The following is a 21356-nucleotide window of genomic DNA, read 5'->3' as shown; positions in this document are numbered from 1 at the left end:
ATACATTCAATTCTTTCAATACCGATTTCTATTGTGAATTAGAAAAAAAACTATAAACGCATTTTATTTTGAATTGTAAATTGTAATACGGTACCAGGGCAGCATAATCTAGATGATCAGTGTGCAGCTTGCCTAAATGATCGATGAACATAAATATTTAAATTATCCTAGATATTCATAATAAAGGATTATTCAGTTACTGGATTATTCAGAATATCCTGAAAAATATTTTCACACTTTAAACTTCAAGTGAGTCATTCATGGACAATGAATCATGTTGGTACTGATTTTTGATGTGTTTGTGTAGAAAATGAAAATGGAGGTGTTTATCATGATCATCTCAGATTATTGAAAGGTACAGTATAAAAGTGTTTTCAATCTCTGTGCATAATAAAGTTATGATATGCAATTTTATTGCATCATAATGATTGTTTCGGTTAAATTTTTTGCTCCTGTGGAAAATTCCTAGCTGTTTGGGTGCAGAAATAGGAAGCCGGCCAATCTAAACAGACAGCGACTCACACATTTTTTGGCAAGTTGTCATCAATGATTTTTGTGATTTATGGACTAATTAATTTTATATCAGTGTCCCAATTAGATTTACTCAACTGAAGAAAATATTGAAGAAATACATAAGAAAATTATGAATTATCAACGTGACTCATTGAATAAACTGTTGAAATAATTTTGGACATATTGTTCTTAGAGAATAAAGACGCAATACAGTTATAATACCAAATATTTCCACTGTCACTCATTTGTCAAAGCTTTAAGCTCTTTGCAAACATAATTCTCTATTATTTGTATCTTCCTGTCTTCATTTTAGTATTTCCTTGTGTAAATTATTATTATTTATGTTTTGAAAATAATTATAACCTTACTTGACTTGAGCTCTTGGTTTTTTACTTCTTTAATCGGTTGTAATTGAATATATTGGTAAAATGACTGTTTTGTTTAGACTAATTTATTGAATATCCATTCAAATTTTAATGAATTCATTATAAACATTGCTTTAAACTGATAAAATTTACAATATAAACAAAGTTAGGTTATATCCATGACCATACCGCAATCTATCTCCGAAAAATTACCGTAAAGCAGGCTGTGCTTAGAAATAATAGTAGGCCCCACCATTCACCAACTATGGCGGGAACGCAGAATTAGAAATATCAAGTACATTTGCGTTCCGGAAATTTTCAATCCGCGTTCCCGCAACAGCTAAGTTAGTGGAACTTCTACTGTCCTTGTATGCGGGCTGTTCAACTCAATTCTAATCAAGCTGCACACAGGGATATTAGTAACTTCCAATAGCTTCTACGGGAAAGCGGAATTAGAAACGTCATTTACAGTTGTGCTCTGTACATTTCCAATTCCCCGTACCCATCATAGCAAGAGTCCTAAATTTCCTGTTTGCAGTGTGCTTACACAGGGACAATAGTAGCATCTACTATTAGCCGCTAGTAGTAGTGGCTAACACCATCACACAAGGACATTAGCGACGTCCAAACAAACCCCTTCTCACAGGGACAATAACTTCATTGGAGTTTTAGTAGCCGCCAGTAAATCCAGGTCTAGTGGACGATACTATTGTCCCTGTGTGCAGAGAGCTTGACTTCCTTAAGTTTTGTAAATTTCCTACTGAGAGAGGAGATTGTAACAGCCTATATTGAGGTCCACGTTATAATGGCAGTGGATAAAGATGGAAGAATAGCGATTCCGATTCTATTAATTAATTATATTTCTACACTGTCAAAAACATAATTGGCATCGTTGTGGACCTAGAAAAGGATAGTACCACCGGCTTTGTCGAATGATAGACAAGGATAGCAAAACCAAAGTTGATCAAATAAGTGTCATTATAACGTGGACCTCACTATAGAGCTATTGAACTATGGTAAGGTCCACGTTACAATGGCAGTGGAGAAAGGTAGCAGAACAGCGTTGCCAATTCTCTACTTTGCCACTGCCCTCAGTAGAGTATAGCTGATAAGGGTATATCTGATGTAGAATTAACTGTTCATTCTTGTTAAAAATGATTATATTTTATTTGTCAAGAAGATATATTTTTCAATGATTAAATAAGAAATAATGTCCATATTGAGATACCTACATACCTATATTTTCTACATTCTTAAAAACAATCTGGCAACGTTTCGAAGGTGAAAAAGGATAGCGCTATCTGCTTTGCCAAATGATAGACGAGGTGTCTCCACACCAATTTAAATCAAATAATGCCATTTTAACGTGGACCTCTCTATAAATGCCTTATTTCTTTTTCAACTCTTAATAAAATTACTCTATTTTTAATAATTACTCTAATTATTCACGTTAAGCCGTCGGTCCCGGCTGACTAAAAAGAAGTCATTATGTCTTGTCAGTGGCCCTGAAATTGATCAGTTGCGACCTGAAAATCTGAGCCAGCCAGGTCACTCGATATCATTATTATATATTATTTTACTCTGATAAGACTATGCATTTAACTCTCATATCGCACAAGAAAACTTTTTTTAAAGTTTTGTATTTTATTTTGCAGGTTGATAAATCTCATGACCATGAGTGTACCACAAGTGAAAAACCGAGGTAATGATATTTCAATTCCATTAAAATTTCAGTTGTTTTAGTAAATTTATCTCATGTGGCTATGCCGCAGTGAAATTTAACTATCCAGTTGCTTTTAACAATTACGGATCAAAAAAGATTGCAGGTTTAAGCTGGATTTGCATATAAAAGTGACAGTGAACAGTGAAAATATAATTACAATGAGTTTTAATAGGACTATTCACACTCAGTGAGTATGAATAATACCATTAGAACTTATGGGAATTGTATTTTCACTGTTCACTGTTGTGTGTAATACAATATACCCACGGTAGACCAGTCAGGCTACAATCAGTCAAAAGTGACGAGGTTTCTCGGGGTCGAGCTGCAGGATGACTTGAAATGGGGTGATCAGGTGCAGCGTCTCTTGCATAGATATCTGCTATTCTGTTCTCGCTGAGGTGTGTGAGGGGAGCAGTAGGGTATAATTCCCTGCTTGCGATCTATCATGGCTATCTCATGTCTGTCAATCGTTACAGTTTGATATTCTGGGGTGGCTATGACACACACCTTGGGGTAATTTTCAGGAGGTAGAAAAGAGCTCTGAGAATAATCTTTAACCTTTGTGCCCGAACATCCTGTAGGCTAGTCCTCATTTTGTGAGAGAGAGAGTGAGAGTATATCAACTTTGCCAGCCATGTACTTTCTGGAGATCATCACGTACGTTAGTAAAAATTGGAGGGCATTCTCATCCGTTGTACTCGATCATTCCTACAATACGAGGAGTGGTGGCTCAATCCTCGGTTACCCGGCACATAGACTAACCCTTCTGGAGAAAGGCCCACACTATTGCGCAATAAAAATTATAAATAGACTCCCCCATAATTATAAATATTGTTTTCATATGCAACTACTTGAATAAATTAAATTTGATTGATGGTGTGCGAATTCAGCTTTACAAGTATGTAATGCCTGTGCCATACTCTCGCCGAGTCACTCGCCGAGTGGCCAATGAAAGCGGTCGCGTTCGTGTTGTCATTCAAACTGCAATGAGAGCAGAGAACTATTGCCTGGCTGGCAACTAATTTTTGGATAGTAGTTCTCATCGAATTTCCATCTAGCTGTTAGCCCTGTTGTCAATGTCTGCAGTAGCAGAGGTCTTCGGTGTGATTTGCAGCATTTATTTAGGATTTTCGTTAAATAATAATAATATTAATTAGCATTTGAATAAATGCATTCTCTATTTAATTCCATCTGGACTAGTGCCTCATCAAGTTCAGTGGTAGGCCACACTCTCGCCGAGTTATTCAACAAATGTCGGCCAACACGAGCGGTTCTCGTTCGTCTTAACATCCACACTGTAATGTGCCCACAGGACTTGTGCCTCATCAAGTTCAGTGGTAGGGAGCCACTCGCCTTCACTCGTCTCTTCTCCACAAACATCGGAGCGAAGGCAAGCCGAGCCGAGTGAAGGTGAGCGGTGCTCGCTCCAAGTATATAATGCAAGCGCCACACTCTCGCCAAGCGGCTCGCTGTATACATCTATACGGACGGAGTGAAGGCGAGCGATGGCATAGTAGCCATCCACGCTCTCGCTATTTGTCATTATTTGTAATGCCTGGTCCACACTATCGCCAAATCGCTGGCCAAGCTGGTAAGTTTGTCCACGTTGGTCTTGCCATCCACACTGCATTGTGACCACTAGTGCTCGGCTGGCCACTCGCCTTCGCTCGACAAAAATCGGAGCGAAGGCCAGTGAAGGTGGGCGCTGGCAAAGCAGCCATCCACACTCTCGCGCTCGTCGTCATTTGTACGCATTAGGCGAGAGTGTGGATGCGGCATAAGCATACTTACTTGATACTTGAGTTCGTTGCCAAGGAATGGGGCTTCCAGATAGGCAGTGTCTGTATTCTCTGATCACAGTAAAATAACCTACATGGTTATTCATGCGGAGATGCTTGACTCCCAAAAAGAGGTTCCTCGTAAAAATCCCGCAGTGAGTAGAGTGGCTTTTCCAGGAGTTTATTTTGCACTGTGATATAGAACCAAAGGTCCCGTGTTTCCTGAATTTGTTTAGGAAGGCTTTTAGAAAATCTCTGGGAAGGAAAACTATTGTAGTTCCCCGCCAGTCGGTTCCGGGGCACCTCCAGTCTAGTGTAGCAGCACCTCTAGCACTCGACATTAGATACATAAATAGATTCTTATAGTTTATTTGAAAAAAATAGCAATAGCCTAAAATAAATTTTCTCCCGTTTGTTGACTAAACGTTGATTCCTATCCCTAAATTGATTTGTTTTAATCAGTTTTTAAATATCAAAATTCAAATTTTTAGTTTAGTCATTAGTTTTGAAGTGGAAATTGAACTATTTGAAGTGAAAGTGAAATCTTAACATTATTCTTTCTTGAAACTTCTATTTGTAAAAATTTGGGAGAAGACATTTTTGGGCTATGCCTGTTGTCTTCTCCCAATCATATTATATTTATTATAATTATGATTTGTAATATTGTCAATGAAATAAATAATAATAAGCTGTTATATAATAGTTCCAATAGGCTCAATTTACTATAAGGACCGTAAATGATCTGGTTGCGCATGTATTTAATTTAAAGACCGTGACAAACGTCAACGCACTGCCATCAAATTTATGTCCATTGAAGCCGATGGTATTATGCCGCTTCCACACTCATGGCAAGTGCGTGCAAATATCGACGAGCGCGAGAGTGTGGAGGCTACTATGCCACCGCTCGCCTTCACTCCGTCCGTATAGATGTATACAGCGAACCGCTTGGCGAGAGTGTGGCGCTGGCACTATAGGCCTATACTTGAAGATTAAATACTAAAAATAGAAATTAAACATTTGAAATTGAACCTTGATAACATTGCTGTACGGTTATGAGAATCGTTTTGAGATGTCAGCACTCTACACAAGGCTATCTACTCACTAGTACTATAGCGAGGTCCACGTTATAATGGCAGTGTTTGATTAGCAACGGTATTGCTATCCTTGTCTATCATTCAACAACGCGGATAGCGCTATCTTTATCTCGCTTTGCTCTGTTGTCAGATCGTCTTTGAACAACGTAGAATTACCTAATAATTAACAAAATATTTCATATAATTTATGAAATTCATTATTAAATTATCGAAAAATATAATTTCTTGCTTAATAAAATATAATTGATTATTTAAAACGAGAATGAACAGTAAATATTACATCAATAAACCTGTATCAGCTAGCGTCTATAGAAGTCATTGACAGTCAGAGGATCGGCAACGTAGTTATCCTATCTTTCTCCACAGCCATTATAACGTGGACCTCACTATAGAATTAGTAACGTAGTACTACAAGTGCTATAAACACTAGTACTCAAGGCTATAGAAAACATCAATTTTGTTAGAGGAATAGCACAAGGTTACCGTATATTTTCTCTGCCTATCATTTTGATGATGATTGTATCAATAAAAAAATAAATAATAAATAAATGCTCCCCATTAATCCTGGACTGAAAATTTAAAAGTAAATCTCACTAAAGCTCTAACCAGCTACACAAAAATATTTTCAATTTTTTTCTTCAACTGTATTTTCTAATGTTTTGTCAGTAGGGAGACCTCCGAAAAATAAGCTGGTCAGTTGTACATGGTGTGCCGAAAAAGGACAAACATTGAAGTACATACTGCCAACTCAACATGGAAAGAAGGTGTTCTGCTCGCAAACGTGTCTCTCGGAGTTTCGCAAAGCTTACAACAAGGTGAGGTTGATTCATTTATTTATTTAATAATACGGTAATCCTATGGAAGTATAGACACCGCTCAAAGCTATCATTACCCAATTTTGATAGAATAGAATAGATAATTTAGCAGCCACTGACCTCCTCTCAAACTTTATTTATTTATTTAATTGACATTCACAAATCATAATTAAATTGTGTATTTATAAAACAGATTGTTGAACATATACTCTAGAAGATCTACGAAAAATCACCGAGAACTAAAGCATCTGAAAAACTCCTGAATCGAATAAAAACACTTTCCTTCCAGTTCTGTCTTCAACTGAACTCTCAGTTTTTCAAGCGTTTGGCAGGTTAAATGTGTTGGCAATGCATGGAATTGATAGGTATCAATCATAGAGAAAATATGACATAAGTTATTCCATGGTATAGGCGTTGGTGTTCCAAATTTCACTCTTTGTTCAAGCCGATAGTCCACATAGTTCTTTTTCGTGAAACTATGTGACCCTGGTAGCATAAAGAAAAAATAGCATTAGTAGATATCCCATGGTATAGGGCGTTTATGTAGCAGCTTTTACTGTTATCTCAAGCCGATAGTTCACGTAATTCTTTCCCGTGAAGCTGTGTGACGCTGGTAGTCTGTCATATTGTGACGTTCATGCACTCTCACTCCAACAAAACAGTACAAATCGACATTAATCGGCTTGAGATAACAGTAAAAGTTGCGACATAAACGCCCTATACCATGGGATATCTACTTATGCTATTTTTTCTCTATGCTGGTAGTCTTTCAAACTGTATGGTAGTCTTTAGTATGTATATTCTTTAGTCTATAGTCTTCTGTATAGTCTTTCTTTTATTGTATGGCAAATAAATAAAATAAATATGGCAAATACTGTGCCGTTCACCCGGCTAAAATGCTAAGCGTTTATTTTCCAAATTTAATTCTTTTTTAAGCCGATAGACCACATTAGGACTCTTTCCTGAAGCTATGTGGCTCTGGTAGTTCCTCATACTGTACCGTTCACCCGGCCAAAACAGTAATAATCGACAGTAATTGACAATTATCGGCTTGATCAAACAGTGAAATTTTGAACGTAAACATCCAATCTTTGGGATATCTTCTTATGCTATCTTCTCTGTATGCTAGAATGTTCTATATGTAAGGTTGTACTTGCATTCCATGTGTGAAATCTAATATAAGTTTTAATTTTCAGTGGAGAGTTTTATTTATTTATTATATATTATTAATTATTAGAACAGTCACAAACACGATATTTGGAAAGAGAAACAGGCAATTGCCCAAAACTTCTTCAATTCCTTGATTTTGGCACATAAATAGTCCAAAGTGAGGTTAAGTTTAAAATTTCTGTTTTCACCAAAAATTAACACTCAGAGAATACGTATTCGAGATATGACTTTTGAATTTTGAATTTCGAAGGGTTGATAAGAGCCGGAAATAACACTAAACAATCCAAAAGTTTTAATAATATTGAAATAAACTTGAAAATTTTGAGCAGAAAAATTAAAACTACTATCACTATGAGTAATTTTCAAAAATAACAACATATATTTGTGGTTAGAATTCGGAATGAAACATGGAATCCACCAGTTGATATGTTGCAGAGTACAGTTGAGAATAATATCTCATAATAATCCAATAGGGAGCCATCTAAGGGAAGTCATTTTCGAAAAATGATGAATTCTATTAGAGCCGGTTTCCGAGCTCGGGATTTAGCTAAGTTCTAGACTTTAAACAGCTGGAGTCAGAAAATTGGCTTTCCGAAAGGGGGCGTAGTCGCAGTCCACGTTAAAATTAAATTTTGCTTTATAATTTTGCGTTATAATGCATTCTTTCCCTGTAACTTATGTATTTGTTACTGTGGGCTGTGTCTTTTTTGTTCGACCATTTACATTTTTTGACAAGTTCCAGATCCCCCTGTTTTAGGTGGACAGTGGATGCTATTTAATCTATCTATCTATATTTGAAAAACGTTTCCAATTATAGAAATGAGAAAATAAATCATAGAAACTGCGACTACGCCCCATTTCGGAAAGCCAGTTTTCTGACTCCAACTGTTTAAAGTCGAGAACTTGACTAAATCCCGAGCTTGGAAACCGGCATTTAATGTTTCTCAAGTTTAGAAGTTTCAATTATTTAAAATTCTTCCCAATACAGTTTTTTTAATTCCCTTTAATGGGTCACCCGTTATAAATGTAGTATTTTAGAATAAGGGCAAGGCCATACGAGCGTTCTTTCTGACGAGCCGACAGGGCAGAAAGCTTTCCGATTGACTGATTATCAGCTGATTTCCAAACGCCAACCCAATCAGCCCATCGGAGGACTTCCTGTCCTGCCGACTCGTCTGAAAACGCCTGAAAAAACGCTCCATGTGGCTTGGCCCTTTAACTCTAAAGCTGCGTACAGACAAACGCGCGTTTCTCGAACAAGAATTCGTTAAGTACGGTGATCGAGAACAGATCGCGAGCTTGCCACGTGTATCATTGTTGTCGGCGGGAGATTGGCCAGTTCGTTGCGCGCGAACCGGAATCGCGCGACCTGCGATCTTCTTGCGTATTGCTCGCGTTCGCGCACGGCGTGAGTCTGTACGCACCATAATATGAACTGCTTTCTCATTTTTATCAGTAGAATGGGCTCCCACGTTATTGCCGTGTAGTTTTAAGGTAGACGCACACAGATCGTCATCGGACGGACGGCACGCATCGGATTATTAAATTTAATGCATTGTTTTCAATTGGAGTGCGGATAGGTATGCGCACCCCAATTGAAAACAATGCATCAAATCTAATAATCCGATCCGTCCGATGCGTGCCGTCCGTCCGATGACGATCTGTGTCATAGCCACCTCTAATACAAGGCCGCGGCCTACGATATTGCAACGTCGCAGTGTAGGCCTACAATCTAATACATGATTGGTGAAAAAGATTTTAAAAAATACCAGCTGATCTTTTTCACCAATCATGTATTAGATTGTAGGCCTACACTGCGACGTTGCAATATCGTAGGCCGCGGCCTTGTATTAGAGGTGGCTATGTCTGTGTGCGTCTACCTCAAATTCACCATTTTTGGAAAAAAATTATATCATAGATATCCCATGGTATAGGGCGTTTATGTTCCAATTTTGAATGTTAACTCAAGCCGATAGTCCTATAGTGAGGTCCACGTTATAATGGTAGTGGAGAAAGATAAGAGAACAACGTTGCCGAACCTCTGTCTTGTCAATGCCTTATATAGACGGTAGCTGATACAGGTTTATTGATGTAATATTAACTGTTCATTTGTTTAAAATAATAAATTATATTCTATTAAGCAAGAAATTATATTCTTTAATAATATCATAATTAAGATAAAATATTTTGTCAATTAATGATTAACTCTACATTGTTAAAAGACGATCTGGCAACAGAGCAAAGCGAGAAAGAGATAGCGCTATCCGCTTTGTTGAATGATAGGCAAGGATAGCAATACCATTGCTAATCAAACACTGCCATTATAACGTGGACCTCACTATAGTTTCAATCAAATGAACAGAAAGTTAATTATTATTATTAATCCACCATTTTTGGAAAAAAATTATATCATAGATATCCCATGGTATAGGGCGTTTATGTTCCAATTTTGAATGTTATCTCAAGCCGATAGTCCTATAGTGAGGTCCACGTTATAATGGTAGTGGAGAAAGATAAGAGAACAACGTTGCCGAACCTCTGTCTTGTCAATGCCTTATATAGACGGTAGCTGATACAGGTTTATTGATGTAATATTAACTGTTCATTTGTTTAAAATAATAAATTATATTCTATTAAGCAAGAAATTATATTCTTTAATAATATCATAATTAAGATAAAATATTTTGTCAATTAATGATTAACTCTACATTGTTAAAAGACGATCTGGCAACAGAGCAAAGCGAGAAAGAGATAGCGCTATCCGCTTTGTTGAATGATAGACAAGGATAGCAATACCATTGCTAATCAAACACTGCCATTATAACGTGGACCTCACTATAGTTTCAATTATTTAAAATTCTTCCCAATACAGTTTTTTTAATTCCCTTTAATGGGTCACCCGTTATAAATGTAGATTTATAGAATAAGGGCAAGGCCATACGAGCGTTCTTTCTGACGAGCCGACAGGGCAGAAAGCTTTCCGATTGACTGATTATCAGCTGATTTCCAAACGCCAACCCAATCAGCCCATCGGAGGACTTCCTGTCCTGCCGACTCGTCTGAAAACGCCTGAAAAAACGCTCCATGTGGCTTGGCCCTTTAACTCTAAAGCTGCGTACAGACAAACGCGCGTTTCTCGAACAAGAATTCGTTAAGTACGGTGATCGAGAACAGATCGCGAGCTTGCCACGTGTATCATTGTTGTCGGCGGGAGATTGGCCAGTTCGTTGCGCGCGAACCGTAATCGCGCGACCTGCGATCTTCCTGCTTGCGTTCCGTTTGTGTGTCGCACAGCGTAAGTCTGTACGCACCATAATATGAACGGCTTTCTCATTTTTATCAGTAGAATGGGCTCCCACGTTATTGCCGTGTAGTTTTAAGGTAGACGCACACAGATCGTCATCGGACGGACGGCACGCATCGGATTATTAAATTTAATGCATTGTTTTCAATTGGAATGCGCATAGGTATGCGCACTCCAATTGAAAACAATGAATCAAATCTAATCATCTGATCCGTCCGATGCGTGCCGTCCGTCCGATGACGATCTGTGTCATAGCCACCTCTAATACAAGGCCGCGGCCTACGATATTGCAACGTCGCAGTGTAGGCCTACAATCTAATACATGATTGGTGAAAAAGATCAGCTGGTATTTTTTAAAATCTTTTTCTACGATATTGTAACGTCGCAGTGTAGGCCTAGAATCTAATACATGATTGGTGAAAAAGATTTTAAAAAATACCAGCTGATCTTTTCCACCAATCATGTATTAGATTGTAGGCCTACACTGCGACGTTGCAATATCGTAGGCCGCGGCCTTGTATTAGAGGTGGCTATGTCTGTGTGCGTCTACCTCAAATTCACCATTTTTGGAAAAAAATTATATCATAGATATCCCATGGTATAGGGCGTTTATGTTCCAATTTTGAATGTTATCTCAAGCCGATAGTCCTATAGTGAGGTCCACGTTATAATGGTAGTGGAGAAAGATAAGAGAACAACGTTGCCGAACCTCTGTCTTGTCAATGCCTTATATAGACGGTAGCTGATACAGGTTTATTGATGTAATATTAACTGTTCATTTGTATAAAATAATAATTATATTCTATTAAGCAAGAAATTATATTCTTTAATAATATCATAATTAAGATAAAATATTTTGTCAATTAATTCTACATTGTTAAAAGACGATCTGGCAACAGAGCAAAGCGAGAAAGAGATAGCGCTATCCGCTTTGTTGAATGATAGCAATACCATTGCTAATCAAACACTGCCATTATAACGTGGACCTCACTATAGTTTCAATCCACCATTTTTGAAAAAAGAATATATTAACCATACAAATAATGGACGAAAAATATTTAAAATAATCAACATCGAACATATTTATTAAATTCATAAATACACAATACTAAACCTTTATCATTATAACTCATAAACGGGAACAGTTTATCCCACTCTGAGCAATGTGCCCCACATAGTTACTCCGAAATAAAATGTATCGATCATCGAGAATTGTCTTAGCAAAGCACGTTTCGTTGCTAAGCAACCAATAAGCTATTTTACATTATCGTTCCTTTCCTCAGAATATTTATCGGTTTTCGGCTCTTCTACCGCGTCTTCTCCATTGTTCGTTTCCTCCTCTTTCTTTGAACTCTTACTTCCATCCTCCTCTACTTTGACATCTTCTTCTACTATCGGCTCTGTCTCGTTTGGAGGTGCCGCTTGGTCGTCTCCTGTATTTTCGCCACCAGATTTTGATGGAGTCGCTTCAGAAGGTTCCTGGCTAGGCTGAGTTGTCGAATCTTGTATAGTTTTTGGGTCATCATCAAGTTTCGTGTCTTCTGAAGAAGTACGTCTAGTTCCTTTAGTTGTCGGATCTTTAGAAGTTTCTCCATTATCATCGATAACTGGTGGATTGTCTATTTTAGTCTTCGATGCACTTGGATCCTTAGGATCTTCTGTCAGACCATCCTCGCCAGTCTTCGATGTCCTGGGTTCTTCTCCAGAATGTATCTCATAACTTCTGCTCCTCAAGTACTCTATAGAATGATCGTCACTACTCTTCGCTGTTGTCAAATCATCTACAAAACTGCCGGCTTTTGACGTTGTTGCAACTTGCTCACTTTTCCTATCCTCCAACATTGTTTCATCTGTTACACCGTTTATCACCGCCAATTCCACGCTTCTGTTCCGACTTTTCCCCGAACCCAATTCCTCGCTTTCCCGCATTTTCATCTCGTTCTCCAGTCGCACCTTGATGCTCTGAATCAGCTCTCGTTTTTCCTTCTCCAAAATTGTCTCACGTGACACGAATTCAGAGCGTGTCAAAGTTATCGACGATCTCGATATGGACCCCTCCTGTTCCTGTCTCTCTCTAGCGTCGATTTCCTTGTCGATCATTTTCAAAAAGTTGATTCTAGCTCGAACAACATGCACGAAGATTCCGATCTCCACCAAAAATAGGAAACCTAGGAATAGATTCATGTAGTACAGTATATGGCTGAGGGTGGTCAGGTTGTCTTCGGTTAACCAAATGTACGTGAGTAGCCCTAAGCCTAGCAGCCATAGAAAGCAGACGAACACGTGGAATATGAGTTGGCCGTAGTCTTTGAATGCGCGCAGGCGCAGCATGATGATTTCGCAGACTCCAACCACCATTGGTAGGTACATGAGCATGATGGCCCAGAATACTGACCAGATGTTCATGTGGCGGGGATGGGTGAGGACTATACCGACGAAGCATGTCCAGAATTGGATCAGTTTGATGCGGGTCATCACTTTGAACTCTTGTTTTGGTAGTTTCATCGTTGGTTTTGGTTTAAACTAGAACACAATTCGTCATCGATGTATTTTCAAATAGCTGTTTGATTCTGGTTCAAATATTAGGAAATACCTTTTCATCAATGTCTTTTTGCAAATTTTTGTTTGATTTTGGTTCTAATTAGGAAGCAACTTATCTTTTCAAATTGCTGTTTGTCTTTGGTTTAAATTAGAAAACACCTTGTCATCAATGTCTTTTAAAATGCTGTTTGATTTTGGTTCAAATTAGGAAAACGTCTGTCATCGATGCGTTGATGAACAGTGCTCTACACCTTTCTAGTTTTGTTTGTATGAATATTGTTTGATCACTAAAAATTAACTTAAATGTGGCTCTTTTGATTGGTTATCTGGCGCTGTGCACAACTAATGTCGATGTGCAAAGGAGTTACAAAAGCCGTAGTTGGAGTCTTGAATTGTAGTATAAAATAGAGCCACCATTTGAAAATTGAAGCACGACACAAATCATGAAGTGTCACAAACTATGAAGTTGTCATCACAAAATGAAAAATCAGAGTCTACTTGAAGCCTTGAATGTTTTTTCTTATCAGATATAAAACTCTTGACTCAAACTAGAGAATGTTGAAATCAAAAATTGAGTACTTGAACCCTTGAATGTTATTTTTTTCAGATGTAAAACTCTTGACTCAAACTAAAGAATGTTGACAAAATCAAAAATTGAAACAAATCTTGAAGTTTTTCCACAATTAAAATTGAGATTTTCACAAAACTTGATTCCCGTTAGAATTGTGTACATGATGTTTATCACTTGTCGACAACAATGGAAATTGGCATTGTTTCATAATTAATATAAATGTCTTTATAGCACTTGAAGAGCCAACTTGTACTGATTTACAATACAAAATAAAGATTTGATTAATGATTATGGTTTTCTATTTCATATCATCTTTAGTTTTGTTTGTCTGAAGCTCATGCCGTTGAATCAACTCACGTTCGTCTGTAATTTGTAGTTTCTCTGTTGAATATTTTGTTAGCATATACTGTTTTTTTTTCAGAAGTGATCTTGAAAGTTAAAACTTCAGTTCCAGTATTGATTTGTTAAAGACAAGATGGATTAAACTTACGATTGAAACTTTCTTGACAGATTTTTAAAGCTTTTCCAATTTGAATATCAGCTTCAAAACTTAATCACTTGTCAACTCTGTTTATTGCTGATTATTTGAAGGTTATTCTTAGGCTTTTCTCTACTAGTTTAATTGAGATAGGGTTAGATGTTTTCATCTCTCAAAAACTGCAAAATAAAGCATCGTTTGTTTACCTTTATGCCTTGTTGATTATGATCACATGTGCTGAATTGACCAAATTGGTTTTGTATTGGGGTTTTGATATTGTTATGACGTAATTTAGTATAATCAGCTGAATCTTTTTTTAATCTGCACATGTGTGGGAATTTTCTAAACTAAACTTGGTAAAAACAGGAGTTGCTAGAGTTTAAAATAATACTGTTATAACAGTGCTTTTTTCGTGCTTTTGACTGTGTGTCTCATGAGCTTCTCCTTGGAAAGTTGAGTCAGTATGGTATAACGGACATTGTTGCTGACACTTTCAAGTCCTATCTTTCTGACAGAAGGCAGATAGTGAATGTTCGGGGTGCATCATCTGGCGAACTGCATGTACGGCATGGGGTACCGCAGGGCTCTGTCCTGGGGCCAGTCCTGTTCATCCTGCATATGACGATTTGAGAGTCGGCGGAAGTGAGCTGCTGTTTGCGGATGACACAACCCTTGTTGGGAGAGGATCCTCGCCTGCAGCTGCCACCCTTGAGTTGGAGGAGTCCTTTGCTGGTGCAGAACGCTGGTTTCAGGAGAACAAGCTGTTGCTCAACGTCGGCAAGACACAGAATATCATGTGCACTCTGAGAAACCACTTCAATCATTCATTGAATGAACCGTTGAAGCTTCTGGGATTTAACATCGATCCAAAGTTAACATGGAGTGCTCATGTGGATGCTGTATGCAGAAGACTGTCTCGTGTGATCTACCTGTTGAGAAGACTGAGGTGCTTGCTGACTGAGGAACATTTGATTATGGCCTATTATTCACTGTTCCATAGTCACATTATATATGGAATACTGCTGTGGGGACACTCTTCACACTGTGAGAGTATTCTTATGCTGCAGAAGAGGGCAGTTCGGATATTATCATCCAGTGGTCATCTGGAGCACTGTAGGCCACTCTTCGCCAGACTCGGGATTCTCACAGTTTTTAGCCAGTTCATCTTTGCTTCCCTGGTTGGTATTAGGAATACCAATCTGACAGTGAATTTGAGGGGGTTGCAGAGTGCCTACTCACTTCGAAATGCTCTCGAAGTCAATGTTCCTCGATGTAGGCTAAGTAAGGCTCAGAACTGTTATCCCAATATCGCTATTAAATGTTTAATATGCTACCTCCATCTGTGCGTCATTTGAGTGACAGTGAGTTTAAGAGGAGACTCAAGTCCTGGCTGCGTGCCAGACCATACTACTCCTTGAGTGAATTTTTTCAGGAGTCTACAGTTGACATTTAGTGGCCATCACCGTGTTTAGCCATCTATGCCATTATGTTTTATTTTTTGACGTGACAGTGTTGTCAAAAACTTTCTGTGCGATATTGTATTTTTGACGTGATGACCAACCCAGCTCATCTGGCTGGTTAATGGTCCTACAAATGAAGATTGAAGATTGAAGATTGAAGAACAGTGTTATAGTCTCCAATTTTTATAGGTTGGCAATAATTTGAGTATGATTTCCAAACAAGATTTAAGCCACATTTAGCTTTATTAGCTTGATAAGTTGATAATTTGAGGAAAAATTTATTAAAATACCATTGAAAAATAGAAGACATAATTATTTTTGAGACGCAGTCTGAATTAGATTATCTTCTGTTTGTTTTTAAGATTAATAATTTTCCTAATTAGTACGTGGATAAGTTGATACTTCTGTGGTCTTGGTCTTTACCAGCAGTCAGGGGCTGCGGTATTCGTCATTTTCATCTTCCCTTCTGTTGGGGTCGTTTATTCCTCATAGTCTGTAGGCGTGCTCGTCTACAAACTCGTCCAGGCTGTAGTATGGTCTATTGCTTAGGTAGTACTTTAGTTTCCTAATGAAGACTTTCCTGTCTTGTATATTTTTTAGGCTAGATGGAAGCTGGTTGTAGAGGTGAGGCCCGTTGAGGAGTTGAAGAATTATGGTAGCAAAACATAGATCCGGTTTCAAAGAAGCCTGTTAAATTTTAATTATGATTAAATTCAACTAGAACCAATCGGTGAAGACTTTTTTAAAAAGAAGGCTTTTCTCATCACATTTAATCACGGTTAAAATTTAGCTGGCTTTTGTGCAACCGGACTCAAAAATTATAAAAATGGAGTATTACAAATTAGTATTACGAGTTAGTTTGGTCCTGTACCAAATAAAACTGTAGAAATCGACGATATAATTATGTGTGTTTTTATTTCATTATGAAACAGTTCTACAACATCGACAGTGACTCGTCGAATTTTTGAGTTAGTTGAGTCAAAATTAATCATTCATATATTTTGTAATTGGTTCTATTTGGATTAGTGTTCAAATTTTTGGTTTCTATGTTGTATTACATGAATTAATACTTAGGGTACAAAAACACTGAAAGCGGAGCGGAGCTTGGCGTTGAGGAGCGTCGTGAACAATCTAATGTTAAGTAATGATCTGCAATACACTGGAAGCGTCTACTTGCAGAGCGGAGCGAAGCGTCAAGCTTTGGAGCAAGCTGGTTTGTTTTTTGGAGCGTCTACAAGCGGAGCGTCACAGTGCGAGTGCCAGTCTGGTTTACTTTTAAACTCTTCTAGGCGCTTGACGCTCAGACGCTTCCTGTGTGTATCATGAACGCTCTGACCACGCCACGCCCCGCTCTAGAACGCCACTTCACGCCACGCTCCGCTCCGCTTTCAGTGTGTTTGTCACCTTAGATTTCCTAATAATTATTGGATTAAATTATCTATATCCATTATGCAGTGTTTCATTCTTGTGTTATAAATTTAAAAATAATATTTGTCATGACCTCCTTGTATTGGTCTTTTTGAGTTTGTCATTTCCTTGTAATCTTGTTACTTTGTTTTATCGTTTTGAGGATTGATATGTGACCTGGTTTCCGTAATTTTATTTATTCTAGTGGTTTGAATAAGCTCTATTTTCTTTCTATTGACATGATTGCTGTACCTAGCTGTTCGAACTCACTGCCGGCGCACAAGTTTTCTTTACCGGTATTGCCATTTTGTAAGTTAGAATATTTATTTTATCAATCTGCATCATTTTATGGCAAATAAATGAATTTGAATTTATTGAGAATAACGTCGAATATTTGCTGTAATTTTGCAGGGAGCTTGCTGTCTTTGCGACAACGTGATTCGAGGCACTCCGGTGAGATTTGAGTACCCGGATGGCTCTTCGAAGAACTTCTGTTCGACCACCTGCCTCACTAAACACCAGAAGCAGGAAACCATGCAACAAAATGGACAGTTACAATGTAAGACAATCAATTTTAATTTTATTCAAACAAAAAACCAATGCAATCAATGAGAATTTTTACACTCACTTTATTAGGGTAGGTGACTTGTGCTCCGCAAGGGCCTATTTTAAAACTTGACAAACTGAAAACTTGAAGAGTTTGAAGTAGGCCTAGAACCGTCCTCGGTTATTTTAAACATTTCAAGTTAATTTCAGTCCAGTAGATTAGACGTGATAATACGTCAAACATAATTTTTCTATCCCGTACGTGTATAAAACAGTTATTTTCTTTTTAGTATAGACAAGTTCTTCAACTTGGTACTAAAACATAATAGTGACTAAACTCAACTCTTGTTTAGAAACCTTCCTTCCTCAACTTGATGCCAACCTGACAAAATTGGACTGGTTATTCATTTTGTTACCAATTTCAACCATCTGTTTCGAAGAGGTCAAAGACCTTAAAGATGCATAGACTCACATGCAGCGCTAGTGTCGTACTTGGAATTGAAATCGGCCATTGAGGGGGGGGCAACCTATAAGATTATTACATACCAATGCCTTTGTAATCTATAGTATTACAAATATAATATCTCCTGCTAAAATACCCCAATGGCGGGCTTCAACTTCAAGTAAGAGCTATCATTGGGAAGGCATAGGCATTGTGGGTCTTTATCTCTTTAAGGTCTTTGGAAGAGGTAGTCTCTCTAGATTATAGTTCTATATAACATATTTATTTATTGGTACAGATATGTTGATGACATAATATGTCTGTATGACATTCTTATTTATTTATTTACCAATTCACTAGAAATTTACAAAATAACACTTATCAACTAATATACATTGGTGTGGCTGGAAAAAGAAGCCTTGAGCTCCAGCCACGAGTTCGAAAATATTCTTTAAATTATTGGTACATTTGCCGTGATAATATTCTAAAATACAAACTAAAAGATAGTAAACCAAAAACCAAAAATATGTATAAATAAACACACAAAATCAATTCTTGAATCAAAAATCAACAAGCCCAATAATAGAAATAGGTAATATAGAAATTATAATAATAATAAAAAAAAAATTTCTTTTAGGTAATCAAAAAAACCAAGTTTAAACTGAGCTATGTACATCTCATCAATAATTATAATATTCATGTCCCATAAATGAAATTTTAACATTCTGAAAAATTTAAATGGAAAATTGAAATTTGGGTTTTGAGGTACACGAGATTGATAATTTTAGAATCTATTTTCAAAAGTTGGAGATCTAAATCATTCCCGTTTTTCCGTTATGCAATCCACAAATTGGCATGTTTTGTTGCGAACAAACACAACCCTACTCTCTCTTATTATATAGAAGATGATCACATTGCACGTGTGTACAAGTGCATGTGAGATCATGCATGGCCACGCGTGCAGGTGAGAAACAAAATCTGGAAAGAGCCATTGAAACACGTTGTGACTTGTCAGTAGCTGCTCACACTGAACGCCACCAGCAAGTGCACGCGTTTAGTGTGAGTGTTCATATTGCTCTTTCCAATTTTGTATCTCATCTGATATTTGATTTAATTATAATAATAATAATTCGTTTATTTCACTGCATTTTTACAATAATTGGTAATACAAATACATACATTAAACATAATGGTTGAACATTACAATTGGTAATACAAATACATACCTTAAGCATAATAATTGAACATAGATAATAAGATTAAGCATGTAACAAAAAAAACCACAGTGCATCCCTCTTTAGGCTAAACCTGTGTTGAGGGATGTCTCGCTCTCTAGTTGAGTCACTTAATTATAATACAATAACATTTTGAGGTATCAAACAATAAAGTAAATTTTATACAATAATCAGTGTGCTTTTCACAAGATGGGATTATGAATCTTTAACAATAATTACATTTGAATGAAGACAGCAAAAAAAATGTAAATAATATTACACCTCTATTAAACGTTTTTCTTCATAGAAGCGATTAAGTCTATTCGTAAACAAATTGTAACTGGGTGCATCTGATATATCTGATTGCAGTTTATTGAAAAGTCGTGGTCCCTTAGCAAAAGCATGTAAGGAGGCCACTCTACTTCTTGTGAAGGGTTCTTTTAATTTATTAGCAAGATTATTATACAGTTTACTGCATTTTATTTTGATAAATAACATTTATATTGGTTTTGTGAGCAGCCAGCCAGCCAATTAAACAAGAGCCGGCGTCTCCGGAGCAGGTGGTGTTACCCCCCTCGCCTTCTCCACCTGCCGCCACCTACCCCCCTGTACCCCTCTCGCAGCTGTTCGACTGGGATGCCTACCTTGTCGAGACCAACAGCATCGCCGCGCCGCCTGAGTATTTCAAACAGGTATTGTCATTTGAATGCAAAATATCAATTCCAATAAAATAAAGTTAGAATAGGTTCCAATTACGAGGGTCATTTGTTTTTCAACCTCTGATTAAATGAAAAACGATTGTATATAAATGAATAATTTTCTCATCAAAAGTTACACTTATGATTATTATTCAGCATAATTGCCGTGGAGGTTGAGGCATTAATCATACCAGTGGACCAGCCTACCAAAACCCATTTCATGAAATTAATGCTGCCGCCAAAATGAGTTTGAGTATGCTATACTCGCTGCCAGCACTCAAACTTCGGTTTTGCAGGCAGCACCTAACATGCTATTTTTTTTTGACAAAGTTGTTTTTCGTGTATATTTAAATATTGATCAATGTGTTTTTTTTCTTTTCAACTTTGTATTGAGGATTATTATTTTTGTTGTGGTGAAATAAATTTGAATTTGATGCTATGACATTGTTTTGGAATTCCTCGTTAGTTTGGAAGCTCTGCCCTCAAAGTCATTTCTTGAGTTTGGGGAAAAGATATGAGTAACTATAATGAGGTCCACGTTATAATGGCAGTGGAGAAAGATAGGAGAACAACGTTGCCGATCCTCTTTCTTGTCAATGCCTTCCATTGAGGGTAACACTGATACCGGTTTATTGATATAATATTAACTGTTTATTCTCTTTTAAAATAATCAATTATATTTTATCAAGCAAGGAATTATATTTTTCAATGATTTCCTAATGAATTTTCATAATCAAGATTAAATATTTTGTTAATTTATTTTATCTATTTGCCAAAAACAAAATACAAAAAAGCTTTACAAAAAATAAATATAAGTTTATGCTACTGCACTTAAACCAAGATACATACATTTATTTAATTAGATTTAATAACGAAATGATATCCTTCACATTACAAACAATAGTTTTAAAATGAAGATTCAATTTATGATCACATAAATTGTATCTTCTACAATTGTAATCATATTTCTACATTGTTGAAAAACGATCTGGCAAAAGAGCAAAGCTAGAAAGAGATAACGCTCGCCGCTTTGTCGAATGATAGACAAGGATAGCAATACCATTGCTAATTAAACACTGCCATTATAACGTGGACCTCACTATAGTGGCTAAGTCAGGATTGTATAATGCTTGATCGAAATCTGATTTGCTGGTGAAGCCGTTTGGTTGCAACTCGGTGAGGCCGAGTTGCCATTCCGGAAGCCATTTCAACTGACTTATTCAATTTTCCGGCACTG

The 21356-nt window shown here is 37.1% G+C and overlaps 1 protein-coding gene across 1 annotated transcript in view; it reads left to right on the top strand.

The window, feature by feature from the left end:
• Positions 1 to 307: 307 nt before the first annotated feature.
• LOC111062445 (polycomb protein SCMH1) overlaps positions 308 to 21356 on the top strand; it is a 60410-nt gene continuing 39361 nt past the window's right edge. Inside the window, 5 exon segments of the mRNA XM_039433331.1 lie at positions 308 to 532; positions 2534 to 2580; positions 6143 to 6288; positions 17631 to 17778; positions 19941 to 20113. Of these exon segments, the coding sequence (XP_039289265.1) occupies positions 2547 to 2580; positions 6143 to 6288; positions 17631 to 17778; positions 19941 to 20113 (501 nt within the window). The 5' untranslated portion in view covers positions 308 to 532; positions 2534 to 2546.

Source organism: Nilaparvata lugens, chromosome 7 (genome assembly GCF_014356525.2).
Source record: "Nilaparvata lugens isolate BPH chromosome 7, ASM1435652v1, whole genome shotgun sequence".
Classification (NCBI taxonomy): Eukaryota; Metazoa; Arthropoda; class Insecta; order Hemiptera; family Delphacidae; genus Nilaparvata; species Nilaparvata lugens.
This window is presented reverse-complemented; position numbering and strand designations above follow the sequence as displayed.